Source organism: Myxine glutinosa, chromosome 6, assembly GCF_964187855.1.
Source record: "Myxine glutinosa chromosome 6, kmMyxGlut1.1, whole genome shotgun sequence".
Taxonomy (NCBI): Eukaryota; Metazoa; Chordata; class Myxini; order Myxiniformes; family Myxinidae; genus Myxine; species Myxine glutinosa.
This window is the reverse complement of record NC_136266.1, coordinates 105,404,785-105,431,506: the sequence shown is the minus strand read 5'-3', so window position 1 is coordinate 105,431,506 and position 26,722 is coordinate 105,404,785. Positions and strand designations below refer to the sequence as shown.

At 41.9% G+C, this 26,722-nt stretch overlaps 1 protein-coding gene across 3 annotated transcripts in view; it reads right to left on the bottom strand.

Annotated features, from left to right (window-relative positions):
• Positions 1-25,446, bottom strand: part of LOC137430140 (active breakpoint cluster region-related protein) — a 102,239-nt gene extending 76,793 nt beyond the window's left edge. For 2 of the 3 annotated variants that reach the window (XR_013623840.1, XM_068120750.2), the window contains exon 1: positions 24,507-25,325. Coding sequence is in view for 2 of the 3 variants with exons in the window: in XM_068120750.2 (XP_067976851.2) it covers positions 24,507-25,194 (688 nt within the window). In the remaining variant the exon portion in view is untranslated. Of the gene's footprint in view, positions 1-24,506 lie in introns of all 3 variants that reach the window. The other variant, XM_068120749.2, reaches the window with a different exon arrangement.
• Positions 25,447-26,722: the final 1,276 nt, after the last annotated feature.

Genomic DNA, 26,722 nt, shown 5'->3' with positions numbered 1-26,722 from the left:
CTGGCTCCATCCACGTTCTGGCTCCATCCACGTTCTGGCTCCATCCACGGCACAAGCATCGATTCTCAATGCAGTCAGCACGTGGTAAACAAAGCCGAGTACTTTGTATACACTTCCCTATGCAAATGCATGGGGGAAAAAAACGTTTGCTATTTCTGTGCGATATACAGGTGAGTCAAAAGTAGCGCCCGATTTCTGTTTATATATATATATATATATTTCTGTCAGTTGATTCCAGCAAGATGGTGCTCCACCTCATTATGGACGTCATGTTCGTCAGTGGCTTGATGAAAACTTTCCCGGAAAGTGGTTCGGCTGCCGCGGTCCGATCGAGTGGCCGGCACGCTCCCCAGACCTTACACCTCCAGATTTATTTATTTGGGGGCTCATGAAAGACCTTGTTTATAGTGAAAAGCCTCGTACCATTCAGGAATTGAAGGCTCAAATCACTGCAAAGTTTGAGGAAATTGATATCGAACTCTGCAAGCGTGTGTGCCACTCTGTGCCTACTCGGCTGCAATTGTGCATCGATCACGAGGGAGGGCACTTTGAAAATTGCAAGTAAAACAGCTTGGTACAGTTCCGCAATAATTTTCCCCGGAATAAATGGTAAGATAAACATGTCAATCATTTATTTATACCTTCTTGTACACTGTAATGCAAATGGCAAACAATCAACTGACAGAAATATATATATATACATATATATATATATATATATATATATATATATATATATATATGTATATATGTATGTATGTATGTATGTATGTACATACATACATACATACATACATACATACATACATACATACATACATACATACATATATATATATATATATATATATATATATATATATATATATATATATATATATATATATATATATATATACACACATATATAAAAACAGAAATTGGGCGCTACTTTTGACTCACCCTGTACTTTACCTTGCTACATTAATGATGTCATACAACACCACAAAAGTTTGAAGAATATATATATTGGAATACTGTTACTACGTGGTATGACAAATGAGATGTACGGTTGTGACTTGCATCTCGTAAAATAGCCTATTGGTTGATCTCCAAGGTAACTGACAGCTTCCTCGATCGCTCCTGAAAATAATAAAAAGAACCCCGGGTTACATGCATGAAGCAAAAACATGCCTACTGTTTATAATTAAAAACACCTCACTGCCCTGGAAAACATGGGGACAGGAATATTGTACTACTGTAAAGGGTGGGGACCTGTAATACCCTCTGCCACCTGGAGGTGGCACTACACGATACACATTTACATGGAGAGTTTCCATCCCACCCCTCCCCTCATCTTCCCCCACACAAGACCACTGGCAAGGATAAGACAGCTCTATACACTAATTGGGGCCATGCTGATCCTATGTGGCAAGTCTGGATGTAATTGTGCCACAACTGTAGGAGGAGCAGTGCGACAAACACACAAACAAATAAACACCGGTCCGTGAATTATTGTCAGGATTCACAACAGCTGGCCTCTTTATACTCACTGTCTTTTCAGTTCTCAATGGCTAATATTAACCTTGTAAAAACAATAATATAAAACTTTGCTTGACTTTTGAAACTCATGTTTCTCAAAGCACCCAGTATACATCTCACCTTTCTGTTCAACTCAACACAAAATCTTTACGACTCTCCAACCAACTTTGCCCTCCAAATTGATAACTGCTGTTCCATTGCTACCTATTTACATATTACATCTGCATAATGCCTCCCCCGACAATCAATTGAAATATCCAAAAGCAACTCCTTTGTGCAAGGCATAATTGACAGGTTTCCTTGACCACAAATCTCTGGATCATTGTCTGAACATGTCAGAGAACAACTTTGATCATGAGATATAGTGACTTGCCACCATTCTGGATGATGTGTTCATATGTGAATTACGTCACATTGGAGCATCTCTTAAGGGAACGTCGGTCTCAGTTGGCCAATAAAGCAGTAAAGTGCATGATTTCAAAGCCATGACAGCCTTCAAAAGCCTTCAAAGCCATGACAAAGGAAAAAATAACTGTACTACCTATGCTAGTACATGTTTGCTCGTTTTCAAATATATTGCCAGATATAGCCCAATAGAAACTGTTATTGTTGTTCTTTATAAACGAATTTATCAATTTCAATTAAACATTACCTCATATGATGTAGTCAAAAATTGTACTTGAAGTTAGCAGTAAATTATCACAAAGTTCAGAGAGACCTTTAATATGTGTCAAGTTCATATGAAGCCTTTTTAGTGAGTTGCTTATACATTGCCAATAATGAGTTGCTGTGCTAATGAGGGAAACAACACTTGGGAGCAATCGACTCACCAACAAAAGCCAAAACTGATAAATACTTCTGGCATCAATGACCACCATTCCAAGAAAAAGTGGACAAGGACCAGGAAATGGGGACTCGAACACAAGAAGCACCATGATTGGCGGGGAAGTCGACAAAGTCAAAAGAAGGTGGGATGAGGGAGAGGAAGGGGTGGGAGGAGGGACCCTACATTGTTAACTTGTTGGAAAGGTGGCATCCTATGACGGTGCCACGTCGAAAAACACTGAGCTCTTCAGTACGGCCCATTCTACTGCCACTGTTTGTCTATGGAGATTGCATGTCTGTGTGCTTGATTATATATACCTGTCAGGAATGGGTGTGGCTGAAACAGCTGAATCTACTCATTTGAAGGTGTGTCCGCATACATTTGGTCATGTAGTGTATATACATATATATACATATATATATATATATATATATATATATATATATATATAAATATATATATATAAATAATTGTCAGTTTGTGTGTGTATGTCAGTGTCTCCTTCATAACTCCAAAACCATGAAACCTAGTGGCCGGAAACTTTGTATGCATACCAAGGGAACTCCAAGGGAGTGCACAAATGAAAGCTGGGTATTTGGGTACATTTAAACTACCCTTTTGAAGATAACTAACGGGGTGCTCATCATCAAAAAAAGAAAAGCCTTACCAAAAAAGCCATTACCTGAATAAACATTACCTAAATAATTGGTGAGATGGTGAATTCCGATCATCAAATATTGTATCAGGTGTGAACTAGAACAGGACTTTTCAACATCGTCCAACACCAATATGCCTCCGCCCACATTATTACATCATCATACATACTTGTAGTAAGTATGATTTAAATCCCCTCAGCTGTTCTCAAGTATCACATTTTTACCTGACCTGACCTCTGACCTTTGACCAATCAGTTCATCTTTTCATCATAATATATACTTATACCAGATTTGGTCAAAATGCCATTGCTGGTTCACAAGTTAGTGCAGTAACATAATTTTTAACTTAAAGGGACATCTGTCCTTTGACCTCTTGACCCCATAATGTAATACGTATATCTTTACATCATTACACATAATTGTACCAGTTTGACTTAGATCCCTACAGCTGTTCTTAAGTTATTGCGGTAACGTAAACCTATCACTGACACACGGACAGCAGGATGGAAAACCCGAAAACATAATGCCTCGGACGACTTTTGTCAGCTGAGGCATAAAATAGTAAAGAAACACAAGAGAATAAATAGGAAGACGTTATTTTAAGTACATACGGGCAGGTTAAGCCAAGTGTGGGCCTATTGAGGAATAATACAAAGATTGGTTAGACAGTGATGAAAGTGAGATGGCAGGCTTATCAAATAATTATTTTGCTTCAGCATTTACACAAGACCAGTCAGGAGAATTCCCAATAGCTGCAAGAATCTATCTAGGGAGATAGGAGAGGCTTTTCGAGGAGTTCTAGGTAGGAACAGAGGAAGTTAAAAAGCCACTAGCAAGGTAAAAAGGTAAATCTCCAGGACCAGATAATATGCATCAAAGAGTATTGAGGGAGCATGATGTCAAGTGTACATAAGCACGATGTTAACCCATAACGTTAACAGCTCAATGGAGTCGGGACGGGCACCAGAAGATTGGAGAGCAGCAAATGTCACACCAAAATTGATCTAGAAAGGAATTTGGGAACTATAGACCTAGACCCGCTTGTTCAACTTCAATTCTGGTGAAGATGTGAAGGGTGTTCATTCGGGATCATATGGAGAAACATTTAAATAGATTAAACATAATTAAAGGTAGAGCGGGGTTTACTAAAGGGAGATTTATGTTCAACAAATTGATTGGAGTTCTACGAAACAGTTTCTGATTGGGTGGATGGGGGAATGGCAGTGGACATAGTATATCCAGACTTTCAGAAGACGTTTGATAAGGCTGGTCAGGTAGCTACCTGGATTGGAAACCGACAGTGATAGGAAGCAAAGAGTGGCTGTGATTGAGAGGATGTCGATGTCTTGCTGGGACAAGCAAGTAGTGGGGTAAACTCAGGGGTCAGGACTCGGACCATTGAATGAAATGAATGAATGATCGTTTTAAGGCCATTTTCCCTGCTAGAGCGGGGGTTAGCCTTGCCGGCCCCATGACAATCATGGTTCCCTGTTTGAGGCAATGTTTTTATGGCCTGATGCCCTTCCTGACGCCAACCCTTGGTCGCCTCTTACGATGCGCAGGGATACGGTGTACCTAAATCGGGGTACACACCGTGATCATTCATCCCAGCAAGCTGGTACTCAATTTGCCGACCTCGGAAGGATGACAGGCTGAGTCAACCCCCCTGGCGTTAATTCAGCGATCGACCGGGATTCGAACCCAGGATCCTAGGATCCCAAGCCAGCACCCTAACCACTAAGCCAACACCAGGGTTAAACCCGGACCATTATTGTTCATAAATTACATCAATGGTTTGGACAGTGCGGTTAAGAGTCAGCTTTCCAAATTTGGAGACGACACCAAGCTTGGAGACCGTAAGGTAGACATAGCAAGGATGGGGGTGATCAAATCAGGAAAGTGGAGATACTTTCATAGATTGGGCAAAGGGTTGGCAGATGCAGTTTAACATAAATAAATGTAAGGTGTTGGGGATGGGTAAGAATAATGAAAATAGCGACTACATAATTCAAGGAGTAGTCTTGGAAGGTAGAACACAGGATAAGGATCTAAAGAGGATAATAAATAAATGGGAGTTCGGGAGGAACAAAGCTGTCATAGAGTCAGCTGTCATAGAGTTCAGCGTAAAGTGACTAGATTCATTCCAGGCCTAGAAATACTAAGCTAAGACTAGGGGGTGAAGGAAACGGGACTTTTTTTACATTAGAAAGAAGGCAATTACGAGGGGATATAATAAATAAATAAATAAATAGATGTTTATGCTAATGAAAGTTATGGACAAAATAAGAGCAGATTACTTTTTCAGTTGAATGGGAACAGGGGCAGTTAGAGCTGAAGATCAAGGGAATCAGAGAGTTAGGACGGCAGTAAGGCCGGGATGTTTACCTCCACCACCCAAGGTGGATGGGTGTTATGTTTTCACCTCTATCTGGTTGTCTGCCTGTTTTTGTTTGTCAGTGAACAGGATATCTCAAAAAGTAGTGAACGGATTCGGATGAAATTTGGTGGAGAGGTTGGGTGTGTGACGAGGACAAAATGATTACATTTTGGTGAAGATCTGGATCTGTGGGTTACAAAACGCAAACTGTTCAGCCTGGTGGAGGTGTGCTCTCTACCGAGTGCCATTCTATTTCACTCATGAAATAGTTAATGCATGGAACAGTTTCCCTCAAAAGCTACTGACAGCAGAAACAGTAGATAGGTTTCAATTTGATAAATTTTTGTCTACAAAGTCGAGGCTCATGGAAGAGCTAGAACACCGAATGGATTGGGATGCAACCGGACAAAAGGAACAGCAGAAAGAGGGGGGAACTTGCACAAACAATGGGTGGGGGAGGGATGAGGGGTAGATACTTTGATGGAATGGAAATAGAGGTGGATACTTTGAGACCTGAGAGGACTCCGTTCCACATTCTGAAACCCACATATGGATATAACGACCACACACACGCGCACACACACGCACGCACACACAAATGAAGAGAAGGAATCTTGATAGACAAGACGTATGAAAGCACCATGACAATTTTAGAACAGTAAGAACAAGTTGAGATACAAATAAATATACATGGCCATTTACCTGGATGAATGTTTGAAAGAGCAACAACTGTGTTTTCACAGGAATAAAGATGTCGGGACAAGTGGAAAGCCCTTCCTCCTGCGTAAAGACTGCGCGTAAAGAATAAATATCCCACAGATTAATCAGATATAGTGTAGAGATAAAACAAAAACACAAAAGCTGTGGCTGCTTCATAACTGAACGACTTACTTGCTCTCTCTCTACCCTTCTGGTCAGGGATTCATAGCCTCAATTTAAGTATGCATCACCAACAGAAATAAGGTGCAACGACCGGAATATACAAACGTGTTCATGGTCTGTCCTAAGAAAGGGTCGGGGTTGGACAGATTCCACAAATGAGTCCGAGTGTATCAGGCAAAAAGAGCAAGAATGACCCAGATCGGCCAAAAAATGGACGAAGAGAGTCCGACAAGAGAGCAAAATGACTCGGCATCAATGCAACAGTCTTTAGAATTTGTACCAGGTGTTCACCGAAGAAATGGAAAGTGCCAAACAAACAGCCATGTAAGCAGCACCATTGATGGCACAACATCAGGTTTATCCTGCACTCCATACGGTGCTTCACTGTACCATCCACAGAGATTGCACCAAAAGCCTTACGGAAACGGGTCAGCATAAAAACAACTCTGGCTCCATTTCAGGGGTTCCTATCGGGTCCCATTGGAAACTTCCCCAATTTACTATGTATACAAGGTAACCACAAGGTGCACAAACCAACTTTAACATTCATACAGTGGGCAGTGCAAGTCCTGAATTATTTATCTGTAAAAATACATGCTTCTTATACGGATGCATGCGGAACGAGGATATTACGAAGCCTCGCTGTATTTTACATCGATTACAAGGACAATACGAGACAATGAACAATAGATGATAACAGTGCAGTGCGAGGGATTTGAACATAGGATCCCAGCAATATGACATTATGGTAGATGTCATTCAAGGCAATCCTAATTCTCACAATCCTTTGGGAAAATTAAGTTGTTCCTCTTTGTCGGCCTTTTACATCCGTCACATTCAATCCCAACTTTTTCCACCAAAAACGAAGTAATTGCTTGTTCCATCAATTAACGGCATTAAGATATATCTCATTGGTTTATGCAATAAATATATGAAGTATGTAGATGTAGATAATCATCTACATAATATCTACTTACAATAAAGTATGTAGATAATCAATCCTCTTATGCTTAAACTGCCAAAATCGAAGACTCTCTATTCACCTTCACTCCTTAATTCCTCTTTTCTCCCTTGTCTGGAACAAACTCCCTCACTCTTCACTTCAATCCCACTCCTCCCTCCAGGTCTTTAAAACAGCTGTCCACCACCCTCTCTTATCTTCCCCCATCCAAAACCTTGATCTTTTCTATCCCCGTTAATTCACCCCAGATCCACTTTTTTGAAATACCGACTTCTTTCCTGGAAGTCCTAGCAGTGTCCATGTGTTTTTGTTTTTTTTACCTCTCCCACACCCCCTTCCCATGCCTCCTCCCCTAAGCTCTCTCCCTCCCACAGATCTCCCGATGTCGCTGTTCTCTACTGGTGTACTTGTGTGCTTCCCTCTCTCTCCTCATCTTATCTCCCGCTCCCTTTATCTTATGTTTTTTGTGTCAGTTTGTCTTTTTATGATCAATGTTAGCTCTTACACGAGCCTCGATCTTGTATACAAAAAAAATAAAAAAATAAAAATTGTAATTCAAAGATTCACATCCGACAAGCAGGGAATTCCGGGCCAACCACGTGACGGATATGAAATCTTGTCAAAATGTAATAGCCATCGGATCTCTTCACACTTCAATAGAAGGGCCACTAATTACGATGGCAGGAATATCAGCATGCATGCTTATGAAGGTATCTCAAGCATGTATTTTTGTAATTAAGTAAAGAGCAATCTTTAAGGAACAAATCATGGTGCCGTGGTTACCCCAAATCAGCTTGTAGCTACTAGTAAGACGAGATGAGAGGTGCAACAAGGCCAATATTTCAAGATAGGTCAACACACACACACACACACACACACACACACACACACACACACACACACACACACACACACACACACACACACTACAATCTATGAAAGGATGAGCCTCCTTCGCTGCCCACAATTACCAGCACACGTTCAGGCACATGATATCAAGAAACCGGTTACTGGCGGTGAAGACTGAATCGCTTGTATGAATGTAAACCTCATTCTGACACACGATGGGACAACCCGAGCATCTGTCCGGGAATAAAGAGGAGGCAAGGAGGCACGAGGATAACGTACTGAGAAAGAGGGTGTCGATCCACGAGAGGTGCGCAGGATGGCTGCTCTTAAACTGCTCCATTTTGTTGAAGCAATTCCCAGCAGAGGGATGAGCTCACCCCAGTGTGCCGGCAGAGAAGAGCGGCTCAGGCCATGAACCACAAGGGGTCGAGGACCAAGTCGACGAAGCAAGGACGATTCACAATGATAATACGATCTCCCGACACGCCAAGTTCTCCCGAGTGCGCGCAGCGTGTGCCTTGCTCTCCAAATGCTTAATGGAGGAGTCGGGCCTCCAATATGGAAAACAACCCCCAGCACCTCTCCCTCCTCCACCCCCTACCTCCAGCCATCTCCCTGCTCAAATAAGAAATGTCACCATAGCAACGGAGCAGCGAGCGGTCTTATGGCCACATCAGGATCAAATTAATCAATATTGTCAGTCGCAGTGTGTAGATAATATACGTGCAAAAATGAAGCTGGCAGAGTGATTGCGAGGAGACAAAAAATGGTGAAAGAAAACCAACCATAAGGAAGAGCACGGTGGTGGACAATGCATCAGGGAAACATCTCGGTTTAGACAAAGATACGAGACACTTTTACACAAGGCAATAATTTGGGTGGGAGAGGACAAAATGAAAATGCGAATTGGGTGCAAAATGTTGGAATGGATTTGTTATAACTTGTAACTCTTATCAGCAAAACAATAACAACAAACAAACAAACAAACATCTATGGAGCCAGGACGACCGATCCAGGTTTCTACAAAACACAAAGTCTCAGGCTCGATACATGAACCTCAACCGGTCTAACTCCAGACAGACTTAGGTAACTTATGCAAAGGGCAATCACACGGCAGGTAAAACGTACAAACACACTTCATCGGTACAATCCAAGAATAAAAACGCAGGTCTTTGATCTTCGAACCAATGATACTCGAGCCAATCCATACCTGAACATTAACAATGGATTTATGAATTACAAGTTGATCCGGTCCGTTCAATGTTTTACCTGCCGTGTGAAACAAGGTGCGGCTAGCATTTAGAACACGAGTCCATCGTTGACAGAGCAGAAGAGGGAAATGTGGGGATGGGGTCGGGGTCGGGTTAACATATTGTGCTGTCCGTTCGTCAAAGAACAATGGGACTGAAGCAAAATCAAGGAGCAACACGTGCCTTTCGAAACGAGGCCTTTTGCACATGCACCTGCCATTTAACCTGCCGTTACCAGCGCAAAATCTGAAATTCGAATAGTCTTTCAACATAAAATTCAGCATTTAGACGAAAGAGTGCCAATTTAAAAATGGTTAACCATAATTGATCTGTTCATGAATGCAAATTGGACTCACGGAAATGATACTAAACTAGAAGGGCACAGGGCAGAGTGCATACCTCCACATGGTTGAACAGTTTAGGTTTTGTGTCCCACCGATAGGTCGGATCTGGATTTTACCTGAACCAAAATCTACCAATCATTTCGTCCTTGTCACATACCCAACCTCTCCACAAAATGCCGTCCAAATCCATCCACAATTTTTTGAGATATCATGTTCACAGACAGACAAACAGACAGACAGGGGTGAAAACATAACCTGCTACCTTCAGTAGCAGAGGTAATCAAATAAGGCAATTCTCTGTATGGATTCATGTACATCTGAAAATCATAGGAAAAAAAAAATCCGAAGCAAGCGGTTCAGTTTGCCCTTTCTAATATGTAATAGGCAAAGCCTAGAAACAAATGAAACCCTTCAGAATTACCTTTTCGAACCATGTACAATTACCTTTTAGAATACTTCAGAATTACCTTATCGAACCATATAATTACCCTTTAGACCCATTACAATTACACTTTATAACCCAGTAGAATTACCCTTTAGAACCAATTAGAATTACCCTTCTAAACCATTTAGAATTAAACATGGTGGGTTAGAAAGGTTCTTCTTTTTCTTTTTGACAGATGGGTGGTTGGAAGGAAGGACATACCCAAATATTGATGTGACTTCACCGCTTAAAAACCAGGCTGGCCTGATCTCCATTAAATTTTACATCCGTATTGGTAGTACCTACGGTCAAAATATGGGCACAAAGAAAAATATCGCCCCTCCCTGTGAGGGTGGTGGGGAGTGTGCGAGGGGGACAACTTGCCAGTGCTCCCTGACGGGTGTTTCTTTCTAGTAGAGTATGGGAAACACCAGAAATATCCGTGGATGGGAGGTGTTGGGTTTGTACCATTTCCTGTTAGCAAAAGCTAGCGGCAGCAGTGGACATGACACTGACACTGGCCCTTTTACCAATATATGCAAAAATCTAGTATAATTTATCTTGTGGCGCCAAACAATGGGGGCAGACAGGAAGCTCGACTTCTCTTTTGTACTGACAAAGCATATGGCCTGAAACATCAGTTTTTCCTTTCATTCAAGTTTCATAAACCACCATTTAAGGTAATTTTTATCTATAATCTCTCTGGCCTTGTTCATCCTCTGTTTGACACTAAGTGTCATAATCCATGAATAATCATAATCCTTTCCAGGATGATCCCCAATGCATTAATACAAAACAGCTTAAGGTAAAACACATTCACCCCAAACATTGGACAACTGTGTCCACCGAATCCTTTGATGGGAGAGGTAAACCACCCCATTGTGGGTGTGCTTGCTGTCACATGTTTCTTGCTACAGGAAACCATCCAGGAAGCCTCAAAACCTTTATCTACAATCACAACATTTTCCTCAAATGGTGAAGGGGCTTGCTAATAGTGTGCAAAGTGGTGTGCTCTTGCATATGCCTCATATGACCTGTTTAATCCGGGTTTGATTCCCAACCCGACTATACATTGTTAGATTGATGCTTCGTAATTAGGGTTCTCCTCAGACGGAGGACAAGTTGGGTATCCCATTTGGAAGCATGGGTTGGCAGGAGACATTAAAGATCCAACCCTGTCTGTAAAGAGTATGGCGTTACCACTGGCACCATCAACAAATTACTAATTCCCACTCAAAATCTCTCACCAAGCTGCAGTGCGCAAGTGTGGTAAGTTTTCCAAGACCCCCAAAGTGAATTTGGCCTTTGTCCTACAGTGGAAAATGAGTGGCATTAAACATTTTCGAATTATTCTCACTTGGATTTCAACATCACCATCATGCATATAATCAAGTAGTTTCAACTTTAAGGAGGTGGAGGAGGGGGAGGAGGTGGAGGAGGAAGAGGAGGATTTGTAATACTGGATACCACGAGGTGGCACTAACAGATACACATTCACAGAGAGAGCATTAATTGACAATCGACATTAATCGGGAAAATTACGCTCCCAGACCAGGAATCAAACCCACACACACACTTCTTCCTAGTGGGCCCTTTGGTCCATTGGATCAAATTTGCGTTGGTCTTCACAGCCTTGTAGTTGCAGCATACCTGCCTGTTGTAGTGCTTGAGCATTAGCTTAGCCTTCACGAAGCCCACATGTGCTTGGGTCAGGGCAGGGATTACATGTTATTATTATTGCCAAATTATACCAATATTATTATTGTTGGCAATATTATTCGTATTAATTAATATATGCTTTGTTGCAATATTATCATTGTTTTTGTCATTTATTTTGGCATTGGCATGCCATGTCATGGAAGAACCTATTAAAATGCCCTGTACACCTCAACATAGTGTGTGTTTAGAAACATGGGAGAATTCTTCCGGATTATTTGTAGTTAATTAGCCTAATCAACTCAGCAGATCATGACAATCATTTTGGTGTATCAAATTCCACATCAGAAACCTGCAGTAGAACTCCACAAAAACATGACACACACACACATTTTTATAGTAGATGTGTATTTCCATAACTTTAGGCCAAACGTTGTCCCCATTCATTAACTTTTAGGCCTAATTATTAAATTGTTGACTTTTTTGTGCTCAGTATAACTAATATGCACAATTAGCTATTCTGGCATTAAATATACATTCTCTACATTTAACAAGATGGCGGCCATATCACTTCTTCTCGGTACTATGGTCGGTGGAGTGAAGTGGCAGATGTGGGTGTGGTCCAGCAGCTGTCTGACCAATGGGGCAAATTTCAAAAATCGACCCCCAACAACAACCCCCAACAACAGCAACGGGAAGCTCTTGTAGACCTGCATCATGGCGCAGGTAAAAATAGCCTTTGTGTGGCAAAATACTGCACATGAAAATTTAGTGTATGGTGGTATGACAATGACAAGACACTGCCAGAAATTCCATGTCCCAAACCTGGGTAACCAAAATCAATCGACTAAGTGGGAAATGTACATGTTTTCATTTTACAAACACACACATATTTAAAAACATAAACAACAAGAAAGAGCAATCAAAGATTGCAGACCCTCGCCAGGACGTGTTTTCACTGGTTTTTAAGGCTTTTGTGTTAAAACAAATATGGCAGCCAAACCACGTAACCAATGACGTCATCTTTTTTTTTCCCCACTAATTTATCCCTAGATTATGCTCAAGAAATTTCATCTTGATCGGATGAAGTTTTGTACTTGTCAAATTATGACGTCATAATGGAGGCAACAATGACATCATCATTAACATATTTTATTCCCCATGGAGAGTTTTTTTTTATAATGAGCCATGTCTCAATTTTTTCTATGCAGCGCTTTCAGAGATACAGATGTGCACAAAGTTTTTCGGTTTTTCCAAGATGGCACCCATACCACGTGACCAATTACGTCATAATTATCATTATAAAATTATACAGGTGGAGTTGCACCTATGGTGAAAATTTCCTGTCAATTGAACCAACAGATGCAGAGAAAATCATATTTATTCTGTGCAGACAAATAGACAAACAGGAAGACGTCATGCAGAGCACGATACTTGCAAAATCCACCCCCACCCCTCCCCCCAAAGGTTTCAATTGATCCAGAAAATTGTCCATTTCCTCAAGATTAAAATTAACGATATTGATCAAAGTTCAGGTCAATAGGATGAAAAGTGACGATTTTTCAGATGAAAATTGATGATTTTGGAAGTTTGACCTCGCGTTGGTTGACCTTTGACATTTTGACCTCAAAAACAGTTAGTTCCCCAATTTAGTGACAATATACAAATGATGTTCAATTTTCAAGTCAATCAGATGAAAAATGGCCATTTTAGAAATTTGACCTCCAGATGACATTTGACCTCAAAATCAATAGGCTTCTCAAGGTGATGATGATGACCTCTACAACTTGGTGAAGTTTCATTTAGTATATCATTTATATATACTAGGGCATTGCCCGTACGTGGGTGCCCGTTCCTTGCCAAAAAAAAAAAAAAACGCTACCCGTACGCTCTACCCCGCCCGTACGCCCGTAAACAAAAAAAACAACGCTCTTCGCTTCCGCCCTTCGCTCTGACTGAATTGGGAGAAATAATGCGCATAAGAAATCGAATTACGTACCGTAATGGCGGTCAGCTCGTAACGCGCTCAGCTCCGCTCGTCTCACATCGGCCACGCCTACGCAACAAAGCGTTCTGTGATTGGCTGCCGGAAGTGAAGTCTTCACTGTCCGGAAGTTCGCAAATCGCAGTTACGATGAATCGTTTTAATTTAATCGCAGTTTGAATTCGTTTTAAAACATAGTTTAACGGCAACATAGTTTTCCAACGTGAAATAAATGAATACGCTGTCAAATGTGCCGTCCGAGGCAGAGTCTGATCGCCACGTTCGGCACACGTGATAGCTCGCTGCTCTCTGATTGGTTGAAGCGTTTTTTGGACATAGCTCGGTAAGTACTTCTCCGATTAATTTAAAACCTTGAAAAGGCACATCCTCGGGTCCCCAGCAATATACCTGGCAAGTTTCAAGTATATCGGACCCGTGGTTGTCGAGAAACAGCGGTCACAGACACACAGACACACAGACACACAGACACACAGACACACAGAGATTGCTGGAATTATAGATAGATATCATTTATTCATCTCAATCTCATTTACAGAAGTATCTCACTATAATTCACCAAATGTCCGTCTGTCTGTTCGAAGGTACCGTAAAAACTGCTGAACCGATCGCAAAGATATTTTGGGTGTGTAATCCTGGGACCCCTGGGAGTAAAATAGGCTATTTAGTTTTCCCAATTTCAGCTTTGGTCTCCAGCATTCTCAGGTTTGGACTCCCGCATAACATTCACGTTCGCATAACGTTCATTGTGACGATGTTCTCATTGTGACGATGTATGTGTTCACGGTAGTGTTTGACATGACAGTGTGAACGTAATTTCTTAATGTTTTTCGTTTCATAATCCTTTAATGAACGTTTAGTGTTTAATGAACGTCTAATGTTTAATGAACGTTTAATGTTTAATGAACGTTTAATGCCCTTCGATGTCCGGGGCCGCACGCACGCTACACTGGACGGGCCAGCGTGTACCTTGCCCTTCGCCGTCAGGCTTGGGTAAACCGCTGAGCCCCATCCGTGATGGGGACTGGGGCTTGAGACAGTGTCCCACGAAGGGGGAATTCCCAGTAGACGCGAGTCATCAGCTCGCGTTGATCAAGTCCCTGCCCTTTGTACACACCGCCCGTCGCTACTACCGATCGGATGGTTTGGTGAGATCCTCGGATCAGCCCCTGCACGGGCCGTTCTTGGCTCGTGCCGGTGCACCGAAAAGATGAGCGAACTTGACTGTCTAGAGGAAGTAAAAGTCGTAACAAGGTTTCCGTCGGTGAACCTGCGGAAGGATCATTATCGGGACAACATGAGAGCGAGCGAGACGCGAGACGTACGTGGTACGTGATCGTCCATGCACTGTTTAGCCATGTACTGTTTAGATTTTGATGATTTGCGTGCGATATGATTCAACAGATGTTTATATGAATCGTTTAAAATTTAAAAAACCTTCAATTTCTGATATTTTGCCTTTTCATTTGGGCTTCCCAATTGAAGCCCCGCCCGTAGGGCGGGTACGGGTACCGTTGCTAGTTAAACAAATCTCAATTTAATCCATTTTTAATTGAGGCTGGAACACAACAAAATGTAATCAAGGGGTGTGAATACTTTCTGAAGGCACTGTACAAGTGTACATGACTGTCAACAACATGATGTGCCTGTAATTAATTAGTTCATCAAATATACATTTAAATTAAAATTAGTGTTGTCTATTTTAGGTGATAAGTAGATCATTTTAAAGTTGTTTTAGAGAAATTCCAGAGAGTGATCAAACATTTTAAAATTCCAAATTTAATTCCTGCTTTCTCCTCAAATTATGGAAATACTCAGATACATTTCCAAACCCCCTGGGGCATGTTCCCCCAAACTTGCTGTATCATATTTTTATGAAAAGTGGAAAGTCAACGTCACAATAAAAAAATATAAAAATCTAATGTTCATCAAATTGATGTAAAAAGCATGAAATAACGGCGCTTTGGGTGATTCGTGTCGTATAATCAGGTGCCACCCTCAGTGGGAAGAGAGTCAGACAGAGTTTGGCTTGTGGGATGAATCCCAGCTTCTTGACAAGAGTTTGCACTCATTATATCAGTTGATCACTAAACATTGGCGTTGGTATTGTTGAATCTATCATTTATGACATGTCAGTTAGTGACTTGTCAACAAAAGTCCAGGTCACATTTGAACTGGTCTATATTATAACAGGAGCCATGTCTGTGTTTGTCATGCTATAAACTTGAGAACTGACTTATGGGTTTCAATGAAAACAAATGACAGTTGATTCAGGGAACTCCTAGGAAAGTTTGTGATGCAAAAATATAAAATAAAACAAAAAACAAAAAGGAAGGAATATTTGTGTGTGGACACACATGGCAAAACTGAAAACACCAACTTGCGTGCGTCTCTGTCTCTGTCTTTCTCTTCCACCCCACCCCCTCTGTCTCTCTCTCTCTCTCCCCTCTTTATCTTTCCCCCATGTCTTAAAATCTTAAAATTCCTTTCAGTGAAGCGTGTATAACTAGGCTGGTATCTATACACCACCTAATTATATATTTTCCCATTACCAACTGTTTTTTTTTTTTTAGCAATTACACAAAGATTGGTATTCCAATCAGCAAAGCGACTTGTTTTATATGCTAGTACATATAAATCACAGGAGGTATATTTAATAGTGGCTGAATGTTGTGATGCATCAAATGTCTATATTTCTGCATACAAGTTCCGATATAAAATGCAGTTAAAAAAAAAACAACCTTTACACCCCAAAGAGTTACACAGAAACAAAACTTCAGGTCCACAGAAAGTACAATGGTACATCATTTCATTATACCGTATTATACACTGCGGATTGAGAGTGCAAAACTGTGGAAATTGTTCTGCAGTTAGAAGTTCCTCTTCCACTCAGGGAATGAAAAGTTTCAAGTATTCACTGGTGTTGGCTGGTGTTGGCTTAGCGGTTAGGGTGCTGGCTTGGAATCCCAGGATCCTGGGTTCGAATCCCGATCGATCGCTGAATTAACGCCAGGGGGGTTGACTCAGCCTGTCATCCTTCCGAGGTCGGCAAATTGAGTACCAGCTTGCTGGGATGAATGATCCCGGTGTGTACCTCGGCTTAGAATAGGTACACTGTATCCCTGCGCATCGTCAGAGGCGACCAAGGGTTGGCGTCAGGAAGGGCAACCGGCCATAAAAAAAAAAGCCTCAAACAGGGAACCATGATTGTCATGGGGCCCGCAAGGCTAATCCCCGCTCTAGCGGGGAAAATGGCCTTAAAACGATCATTCGTTCACTGGGTTTACAAAAAAAAACCAGAGCTTTGGGAGAACTGAAAAAGTGATGGGTTGAAAAAAAAAAAAAAAGGTAAAGGTTTCAACATAGAGGTCAAGTACAAATGAAAATTGTGTCATTTACTGTACTATCAAAGACAATGTAATGTGGGTATAAACCGACAGCAGGAACTCCAACTTAGTCCTGTGTCTCATTGCATCATCTGGGAGGAGGTGAGATTTCATCTTGTCACTATTTGTTAACTGTTGTTGAATGTTCTTTTTGTTTAAATTACCAAAAATCAAAATATATACTTTTTTAACATAGGGAAGGGAAGAGTGGGATTGAACCAACTCAGAAAGACTGTTCCACAAACGTGAGAAAAGAGGAACAAAGGAGTAAAGGTGTGGGAGTTTAAACAAGGAGGGGGTTATTGGAATAACACGTACACCCTGGAGCAGCTGCGGAGGGTCGGAGGCCTGAGAAAGCAGAAGGTGCTAGACTGCAGAGAGGAAGTAAAAAGATAGAGGCCACCGACCTGGCTTTGATGTGAGAACAACAAGCCTTATCCTTCACTCTAAGCAGATTCCAATAATGTTGAGCTTTAGATTCCAGAGGCTGATGTGATGCTAAGGCCCAGCTCATTGGGAGAGAGGTAATAATCTATATAATAATAGCGTAAGGGCTCGACTTTGTTATCCCTTTTATGCCGCACCCAGTGACCCGATGCCCACGGCACTAATGGATTTACGATCTACGAACCGCACTCTTTGTTTATCACGTACAGCCATACTCGAAAAATCTGAATTAGCCGACGTTGGGGCCCAAAAGCATCCGATTAACTGCCGATACGACGCCATCTTACGAGCCATCGTATTGGCGTCTGCTGGGCGAAGGCGAAGCAAGCCTTCCGCTGATTGGACAGGCGAAGGCGAAAGCAAGCCGTCCACTGAGTGGACAATCCAGAGCATGCATTTGTGCCGGTGTCGGCGATCGTTGTTCATAAACGCACTCTTCATTCTCATCTTTCTTCCTAACTCTTACTCGGACAAGCAAATCCCCTATGCCATCCATAATGGTACACTCTATCCATACACCACATCCTCCCTTCCGTGGATGTTCCACGGGTTTCGGCTAGTATATAATAACATGAAAGAAGTCATGCAGACCACAATACTTGCAAAATCCACTCCCCCCAAACGTTGCCATGGATACATCAAATTATCCATTGCATTAAGATTAAAATTGATGATCGTAATCAAAACTTGGATCAGTAGGATGAAAACTGATAATTTTTCCGATGAAAATTGATGATTTTATAAATTACACCTTTAGTTGACCTTAAAAATAGTTGGTTTCTCAATTCAGTGAGGCACTATGCAATTGCAGTTTAATTTTTCAGTCAACAGATGAAAATTGACGATTTTAGAAATTCGACCTCAAGATGACCTTTGACCTCAAAATCAAAAGGCTTCTCAGTTGTGACTACCTCTACAACTTCATAAAGTTTCATGACGAATCGTGACCTTTAGGCGATTGACAGATAAACAGACAACAGCCTGACAGAATAACGCACAAGACCAACCAATATACGTAGTGTGTTCAAAAAGTATCCGACCTTTATTTTTCGTGCGTAAAAAAAAGAAGCTAGGGAGGCGTTGATTGGTGCACGTATGTAGGCGATCCTAATGCACACGCATGAATTTTTTCCCACCTGCAGAAGCTGTCATTCGACGGCAGACCGCCGATGAGTGAGGACATGTAAGTGAGCGCCGTCGGATTTTCGTTTTTGACAAAATGACGGAAAAACTTGAACAACGCTACTGCATCAAATTTTGTGTTTTTTGGCCTCGGGGATGTTGGATGCTTCCATTGTGATGACTGCAACTTGGTTTCTGGGTCGTACCCATAAACCCAGGACTCATCGCCAGTGATCACTGTGTTGAGGAAGTTGGGATCGCTGTTCACAGTCTCCAGCATGTCCTGTGCGATCTCCAAACAGAGTTGCTTCTGCTCAATCGTTAGCAGCTTTGGTACGAATTTCGCTGAGATTCTCCTGAAGCCCAAATCCTCCTTCATAATGGAATGAACGGTGTTGAATCTTGCGGATCGTTTCCACTTGGGAATCGCCAAGCTTTACACAAAATTTGATGCAGTAGCGTTGTTCAAGTTCTTCCGTCATTTTGTCAAAAACGAAAATCCGACGGCGCTCACTTACATGTCCTCACTCATCGACTGTCTGCCGTCGAATGACAGCTTCTGCAGGTGGGAAAAAATTCACGCATGTGCATTAGGATCGCCTACATACGTGCACCAATCAACGCCTCCCTAGCTTCTTTTTTTTTTACGCACGAAAAATAAAGGTCGGATACTTTTTGAACACAGTAATACTTGAAAAATGTTGATAATAACAATAATATTCCCTTATCATTAACTGTGACTCAGGAGGCCATTAGGCCCAGAAAAGGCTGTGCTAGTATTGCCAACCTATGCTTTTTTATCGGTGCTCTTTCCTTTTAAATGCTGAACGTCAAGCAAGAAAGTAACATGTACCATTTTTCATTATTTGGGATGACTCAGCCAGGGTTTCAGCCGCATACCTCCCAAATTCAAAGCAGACGCCCTAACAATGATGACACCGAGTCTGGTTAAAGAGGATCTGTTTTTGCGCATTTGTTGTGAATAGAAGTGACGTTTGCCGTCTTCCAGGTAGATGCAAGGCAGCAAAAGAGTGCAGAGTGAAGGACAGAGAAGTGGCCAAAGCTCTCAGGGAGAAGGACAGAGGAGAACGAGACAAAGTACTCATATAACTTTATAAAACAAAGTTTTCAAAGAAAAGGATTTGCTGGTGTTGCAGAAGCCCATGATTTGAGCATTATCTTCTTCTTACTCTAATGCTTCATCTTCAAGGGCCCTCATTTTGTTTAAATGACAGTCACTTAAAATAGCTCTTGAACATGATATGATCGTGTATTGCTTCAGAGATGTAATGCTGTTTGACAAGATTTTGGGCAAACTTGCTTTTCGAGTTTTGACTCACTGAATTAAAATCACTGAAACCTCACACTGAAAGTTTGTATATGTTCTCAGTTTCTGTGTTTGTAATCACCTTTTGATAAACAAGACTTTGAAAATATGGAAAAGACAAAACTTGCCCAACTGGTTTGTCACGTCATACTGGTTAGTCTTGGCCGCTTCAGAAAGGATGGGACACACGATATCGTAATCGGTCTGTGTGTCCACTGTGCGAGTCCACACAGATCTATTTTAATGTAGCTTGTTCATTCCCAGATCTACTGTAATCTATATACCCAGTGAGAATCTGCATTGATAAATGCTCAATCTTGTTACCTCCACCACCTAAGGTGGTGTTTTTTTTGTTTGTTTCATGTTTTCACCCATCCCGTGTCTGTTTGTCTGTGAACAGGATATCACAAAAAAAGTATGAAGTGATTCGGCCCAAACTTGGTGGATAGGTTGGGTGTGCGACAAGGATCAATTGGTTCGATTTTTGGGAAGATCTGAATCGAGATCGGGATACTATAATTTTTTAATTGTTAAGTGATTCTTCGCCATTGAGAGATGGGACCAAAAACGATACAAAGCACGATATTTCAAAAAGTTGTGGATGACATGACAAAACTTGGTGGATGAGTTGGGTAAGAGACAAAAACAAGCCGATTAGATGTTGATTCAGGTCCGAATCCAGATCCGGCCTATCAGTGGGATACAAAACAAACTGTTCAGCCTGGCAGAGGTTTGCGCTCTACCGAGTGCCTACGTAGTTATTTCATGCAACTGTGGATATGACAGAAAAACAAAACCAGAGCAAAGGTGACAGCGTGCCATCACAAATCCCCACGCTTCCCACCAAAAGTAAAGTTGAAAGAATGCAAAAGTATCCAACATAATGTCTGAATATCAAATTTTGGGTTAATTGTTTCCCATTTTGACCCAGGTGACCCTAAGTTCATACCCCGGGGCATGAACCAGGGTTTAAATCCAAAAAAAATCGTTACATATTTTATGCATCCCCCAATGTTGATTTTAAATACAAAATTGCATTAAATATTTCTAAATGTGCCCGTAATTGCATTTTTCTGTTACTTTATCTTTTGACTGTGCCCCAGCGGGGCGGGGTCAAAAATGAAACTGCTCTCACATCTTCTTGCCTTGTGGTGATCATAAATACCAAGTTTGGCGAATTTCTGCACAACATTTTAGGAGGAGATAGTGTGATGGACGGACAAATGGACAGACAGGGAATGGGGAGATAAGGTCACAGTGTCTAAACAGAAGATGTTTTAAGCAAAATTTGGTATTGGATCATTACTGGTGGAACCTTTTGCCATCTTTCAACTTTGCTTTAGGTGTAAAGCATGGGGATTTGCAATCGCATGTCATCAGGTTAGCTCTGGTTGTACCATCGTGGTTAATTTCCCCGGGGTTCGCTCGGCCAGAAGCCCCAATTAATCAGGGGGAGAAAACTGTAGACACGATATTTCAAGTTTCTGTGTGTCGGAAACTGAAGAAAATATCTGTTCGGCTTTCCCAGCAGCCGGTCTCTATGGACAATCCATCGCTATGGTGATCTTCCAGGTGAAGGATTTAACCTCGAGTCTACCTCGCGGTCTCACCATTCATTGGTTAGTCAGGATTGGGATCAGGAAACTGGTCCGAATCCAATGACCGGGTAAAATATCAACACTACCCCACATCTCAATAATATCAATACAGGTATCCCCCACTTAACGAAGGGGTCACATACCTTTATAAACCTTCATTACGCAAACCTTCGCTATGCAAGAGCTTGTTTTCCATTATTTCTTATAGGAAACTTACACTTCGTTTCCTAACTAATTTTTTGGTCTAAAAGCAAAGCCATGTGCTCGGTGTAACGATGGTTTGCAAGTGACATTATAATATTATTATTTACCTAATAATAAAGACAGTAACACAATAATAAAGTTAATTTAGTTGTAACACCGAAACAATATCGAGTCCAAGTTTCCGTACGAGAAGGCGGCGGTGGTACGTGGTGGCGGAGATTGTTATTTTGATCTCTTTTATTCTGAACAAGTACAAAAAGTTTTAATTAAAACAAAAGCCACGTCGATGTTACACAATGCCTAGATACAGCTGTGCCTATAACGTCGATGTTATAGGCACAGGACATTCCTATTGATTCGATTACTTGATGTTATTTTTGTGCAAAGTGAAAATATATCTCGGCAATTTCCCGTGTGTGGCGACGAATTTTTAATATATCTCGGCATTTTCCCGTCTGTTATTTCAGGCGGTGTATGACTGACCATGCCGCGATTAAAAAAAAAAAAATCTCGGCAATTTCCCGTATGTGGCGACACGTGAACGAAGCTATGCTCCTCTCTCCACATTATTGTGACGACGTATAAATTAAATATTTCATCGTGACGATTGTCATCAAATGGACGAATTTTTAATATATCTCGGCATTTTCCCGTCTGTTATTTCGGGCGGTGTATGACTGACCATGCCGCGATTTAAAAAAAAAAAATCTCAATGGACTTGAAGTTACAGGCCTTTGAGAATTCATTTCGTTCTATAAAGGGCAACTTTCATCGGATTTTCTTCCCGTTTTTTTTCAACCGAGTCTAAAACTATGTTAGCGACTGTGAAAAATGAAATGATATATCGAATTTGATTTGAAATAAAACTGTGTGAGAGAGGAAGACCACGGGCCTACAAAACAGGCCTCAAAGCTATGCGAGTTAATAAAATGGTGGATATTTGTTTATATGAAGCCTCTCCCAAAATGGGTGGAGCTATGGTTCCCAGAATGGGTGGAGCTTTGAGGTTTTGTCTTCTCTGCAAGAACAACAAGAAGAAGAAGAAGAAGAACAACAACAACAGCAGAGGGCACTCTATGAGCAGCGTCTGCGACGCGGCTAAAAAATTAATTCCCCCATTTAAAGGATAATCGCCTCATTCAAAAGTTAATCAGTGGAAAAACATATCGTACTTATCATAGACAGAAGTGACATTGCACAATCACCATGATACTGTGACGGCTCCTCCACTGTAGCGAATGAAGACCTTCATTAAGCGATGAATAGGCCGAAATGAAACCATTCATTGTGGCGAATCTTCGTTATGCGAACCTTCATTAAGTGGGGGATGATACCTGTACTGACTCTCAACACTCTTTTATTCCTCTTTTCTCCCACCTCTGGAACAAACTCCCTCACTCTCTTCAATCCCAGTCTTCCCGTCAGGTCTTTAAAACAGCTGTTCACCACCATCTCTTATTCTCATATCCTCCCCTGTCCAAAACCTTGATCTTTTCCATCCCCATTTATCCATGCCAAACCTACCTTCAAATTCCCCATTTTCTTTCCTGAAATTCCCTGTAGTGTTATCTTGTTTATCTTGTGTACCCCGGCCCTCTCTCTTGCACAGATCTCCTGATGTCCCTGTTCCCTACTGTTGTTGTTCTTCCATCTTTCTTCTTTTTTTTTTCTCTCTTTCTCTTTCTCTTTTTCTTTTTCTTTTTCTCTTTCTCTTTCTCTTTCTCTTTCTCTTTCTCTTTCTCTTTCTCTTTCTCTCTCTCTCTCTCTCTCTCTCTCTCTCTCTCTCTCTCGTATGTTCTTTGTGTTAGCTCCTATACAAGCCTCAACCAGGTATACAAAAAGCCTCAATCAAGTATGCAAAAACAAATCATTCTAAATATCACTACTATTCAATATCTAAACATCACCAGTAATCAATATCTAAACATCACCAGTAATCAATATCTAAACATCACCAATAACCAATATCTAAACATCACCAATAACCAATATCTAAACATCACCAATAACCAATATCTAACTAAACATCACCAGTAATCAATATCGAAACGTCACCAATAATCAATATCTAAACGTCACCAGTAATCAATATCTAAACATCACCAGTAATCAATATCTAAACATCACCAATAACCAATATCTAAACATCACCAGTAATCAATATCTAAACATCACCAGTAATCAATATCTAAAAATCACCAGTAATCAATATCTAAACATCACCAGTAATCAATATCTAAATATCACCAGTAATCAATATCTAAACATCACCAGTAATCAATATCTAAACATCACCAGTAATCAATATCTAAATATCACCAGTAATCAATATCTAAACATCACCAGTAATCAATATCTAAATATCACCAGTAATCAATATCTAAACATCACCAGTAATCAATATCTAAACATCACCAGTAATCAATATCTAAATATCACCAGTAATCAATATCTGAACATCACCAGTAATCAATATCTAAACATCACCAGTAATCAATATCTAAACATCACCAGTAATCAATATCTAAATATCACCAGTAATCAAAAACAAAGCCTTGGTACTGAATTATTGTCTTCCCGAGTTTGAAGAGCTTTGGCATCTCCTCAGATGTGAAAATTGCACAGGCCGAACTAGCGTAGAGGTCTGTTCACTACTGAAGTGTACACCACTCACCTGCACAGCGTGCGCGCTCCTGGCCCATCGGCTGGGAACGGCGACCCGTCTTGCTGCTCGAAACGTTCCCGTCCACGCTGCTCAAGGACGCAAGGACACCCCTTGGCGGGAAAGAGAGTTCGTGCACCGAACTGTGCACGTTCATAGGCCACGATCGTGGTCTGCTTGGTTCACCTGGATCAACCACGTGGGTCTGGTCGTCTCGGCAGCGGTTTTGTCTGAGACCCGAGGTCTTGCCAGGGGTTCCGTTTACGTCCACGACACAGCTCAGGAGGTCTTCGATCGAGCAGGAGCCCCCTCCGTGCTGGTACCTGGGTGCACGTCTCCGCTTTCCGTGCCTCACGGCCGGCACGGGGTAAACCAGTGTCTGTGTCGGGTTGGGGGGCGACCCAGCTGGCCCAGGAGACGACGGTGGACCCTCAATGACCACCCGATTCGCGTCCCTCGCCTGTCCCTCGGACCCTTTAACTACGTTTCGTCCGGTCCTCACCTCCTCCAACCTCTTGCTCAGGTATATCACCAAGAACTCTTCACGGCGAAGTTGCTGCTGCAGCTCTCGCACGGACTCCTTGCGGCGATGAAGTTCCTCCCGAAGGTCTTGGACCGTGACGGGATCGGACAGGGCCAAGACGGGCACAGGGAAGCTCGGAAAGATCTCGAGCCATGCTCGCTGGAGTTCGGCGTCCATGGTCAACCACGGCACCTGCTCAACGAAAACTTTTCCTCTTCCTGGATCTTCAACGTCATCGACGGGACGATAGCTCTGAGGACGAGTCGAAAACTTGTCTCGGTGCTCTGACTGTGCAGCCAAAGGGAATGTGTTATCCGCGGAGTAACATTGGAAACGATGGCCGAGAGTGAGCACGCGAATGAAGTTGGACAAGCGTGAGAAACCGCCTGAGCCCGAGGGTTGGTGGTTGTTACCGCAATCCGCGGCTTCCGCCTCGCCGATTCGGGACGAACTGCGCGAGGAGCGTCGGCGCTCCCTCTCTCTGCACCTTCGGAGACCTTTCCGATTTGCCGATTCGGCAGTGCCAGTGAGGGCTGCTGCATCTCGGAGCACAGCGTCGGGCGTCCTGTTGAAGGCGGATGTGCCGTTTGCATCCATTTAAACTTATGGACGGATTCGGACGAAACTTGGTGTACAGGTTAGCTTTGTGACAAGGACGAATTGATTCGATTTGGTTTCAGGTCCGTATCCAGATCGAGGATACAAAACGTAAACTGTTCAACCTACGAGGATATAGTTGGTAATGGAACACTCCATGCTATGGAGTATACGTATAGACGTTAAAGAGCCATCTTTTCAAAAATTGGAGCCTGGAGTTCATGGTTTGCTTCTCCCTTCCTCTTTCTTGCATGGAATCCCAAAAATGAACTTTTATTTAAATCTGCTTCCATGTGTATGCTTGCATGTTATGTATATTATTGCGTCAGCAACATGAGGCTAAAGGTTGTTGCATCATCAGGGGGCACAGCTGTGGTCGTGATGCAGTGCCCCCTGGTGGTGAGAAAATGGATTTGTAATTTGTTCAGGATGCCGGCGATGGCTCGCCTACTCTTTGTGAAGAACACCGAGCGATCTACGACGTCACCAACTAATGCTGGAATACAGGAGACACGACTTAACATCAGAGGGCTGGAGCATTTTGTGGCGCGACACCCTTCCCGCAAAAGCACCAATCCAACAGTTTATCGTGGGTCAGCAATCAAACCCAGGAGTGACAGCACTAAGGTAGGTGCCCTCATTACTTTTGCACCATTCTGTCAGATACCTGGCATTCAGGGAACGTGAAATGATGAGCCTCATGACATCAAAACCAGAATTGTCATCACATTTGTTTCAAATGTCATGTGCTCCTGTTTGTTCACAGCCTGTTTGTGGTCATGCATGGTGATCATATACATGTTTGTGGTCATGCATGGTGATCATATACATGTTTGTGGTCATGCATGGTGTTCATATACATGTTTGTGGGCATGCATGGTGATCATATACATGTTTGTGGTCATGCATGGTGATCATATACATGTTTGTGGTCATGCTCCCCATTGGAGAAAATATACAAAATTTCATACTTTTATCTATTTTATTTTGTATATTTATTTCATATTTAGCAATCATTGCTGCAATGGCCTTTCAGTAACTGCCGGTCTTGTCAATAGGGTGCAAATTTTTTTAAATCTGTTATCCTGATAAGAGCCTGGTGTTGGCT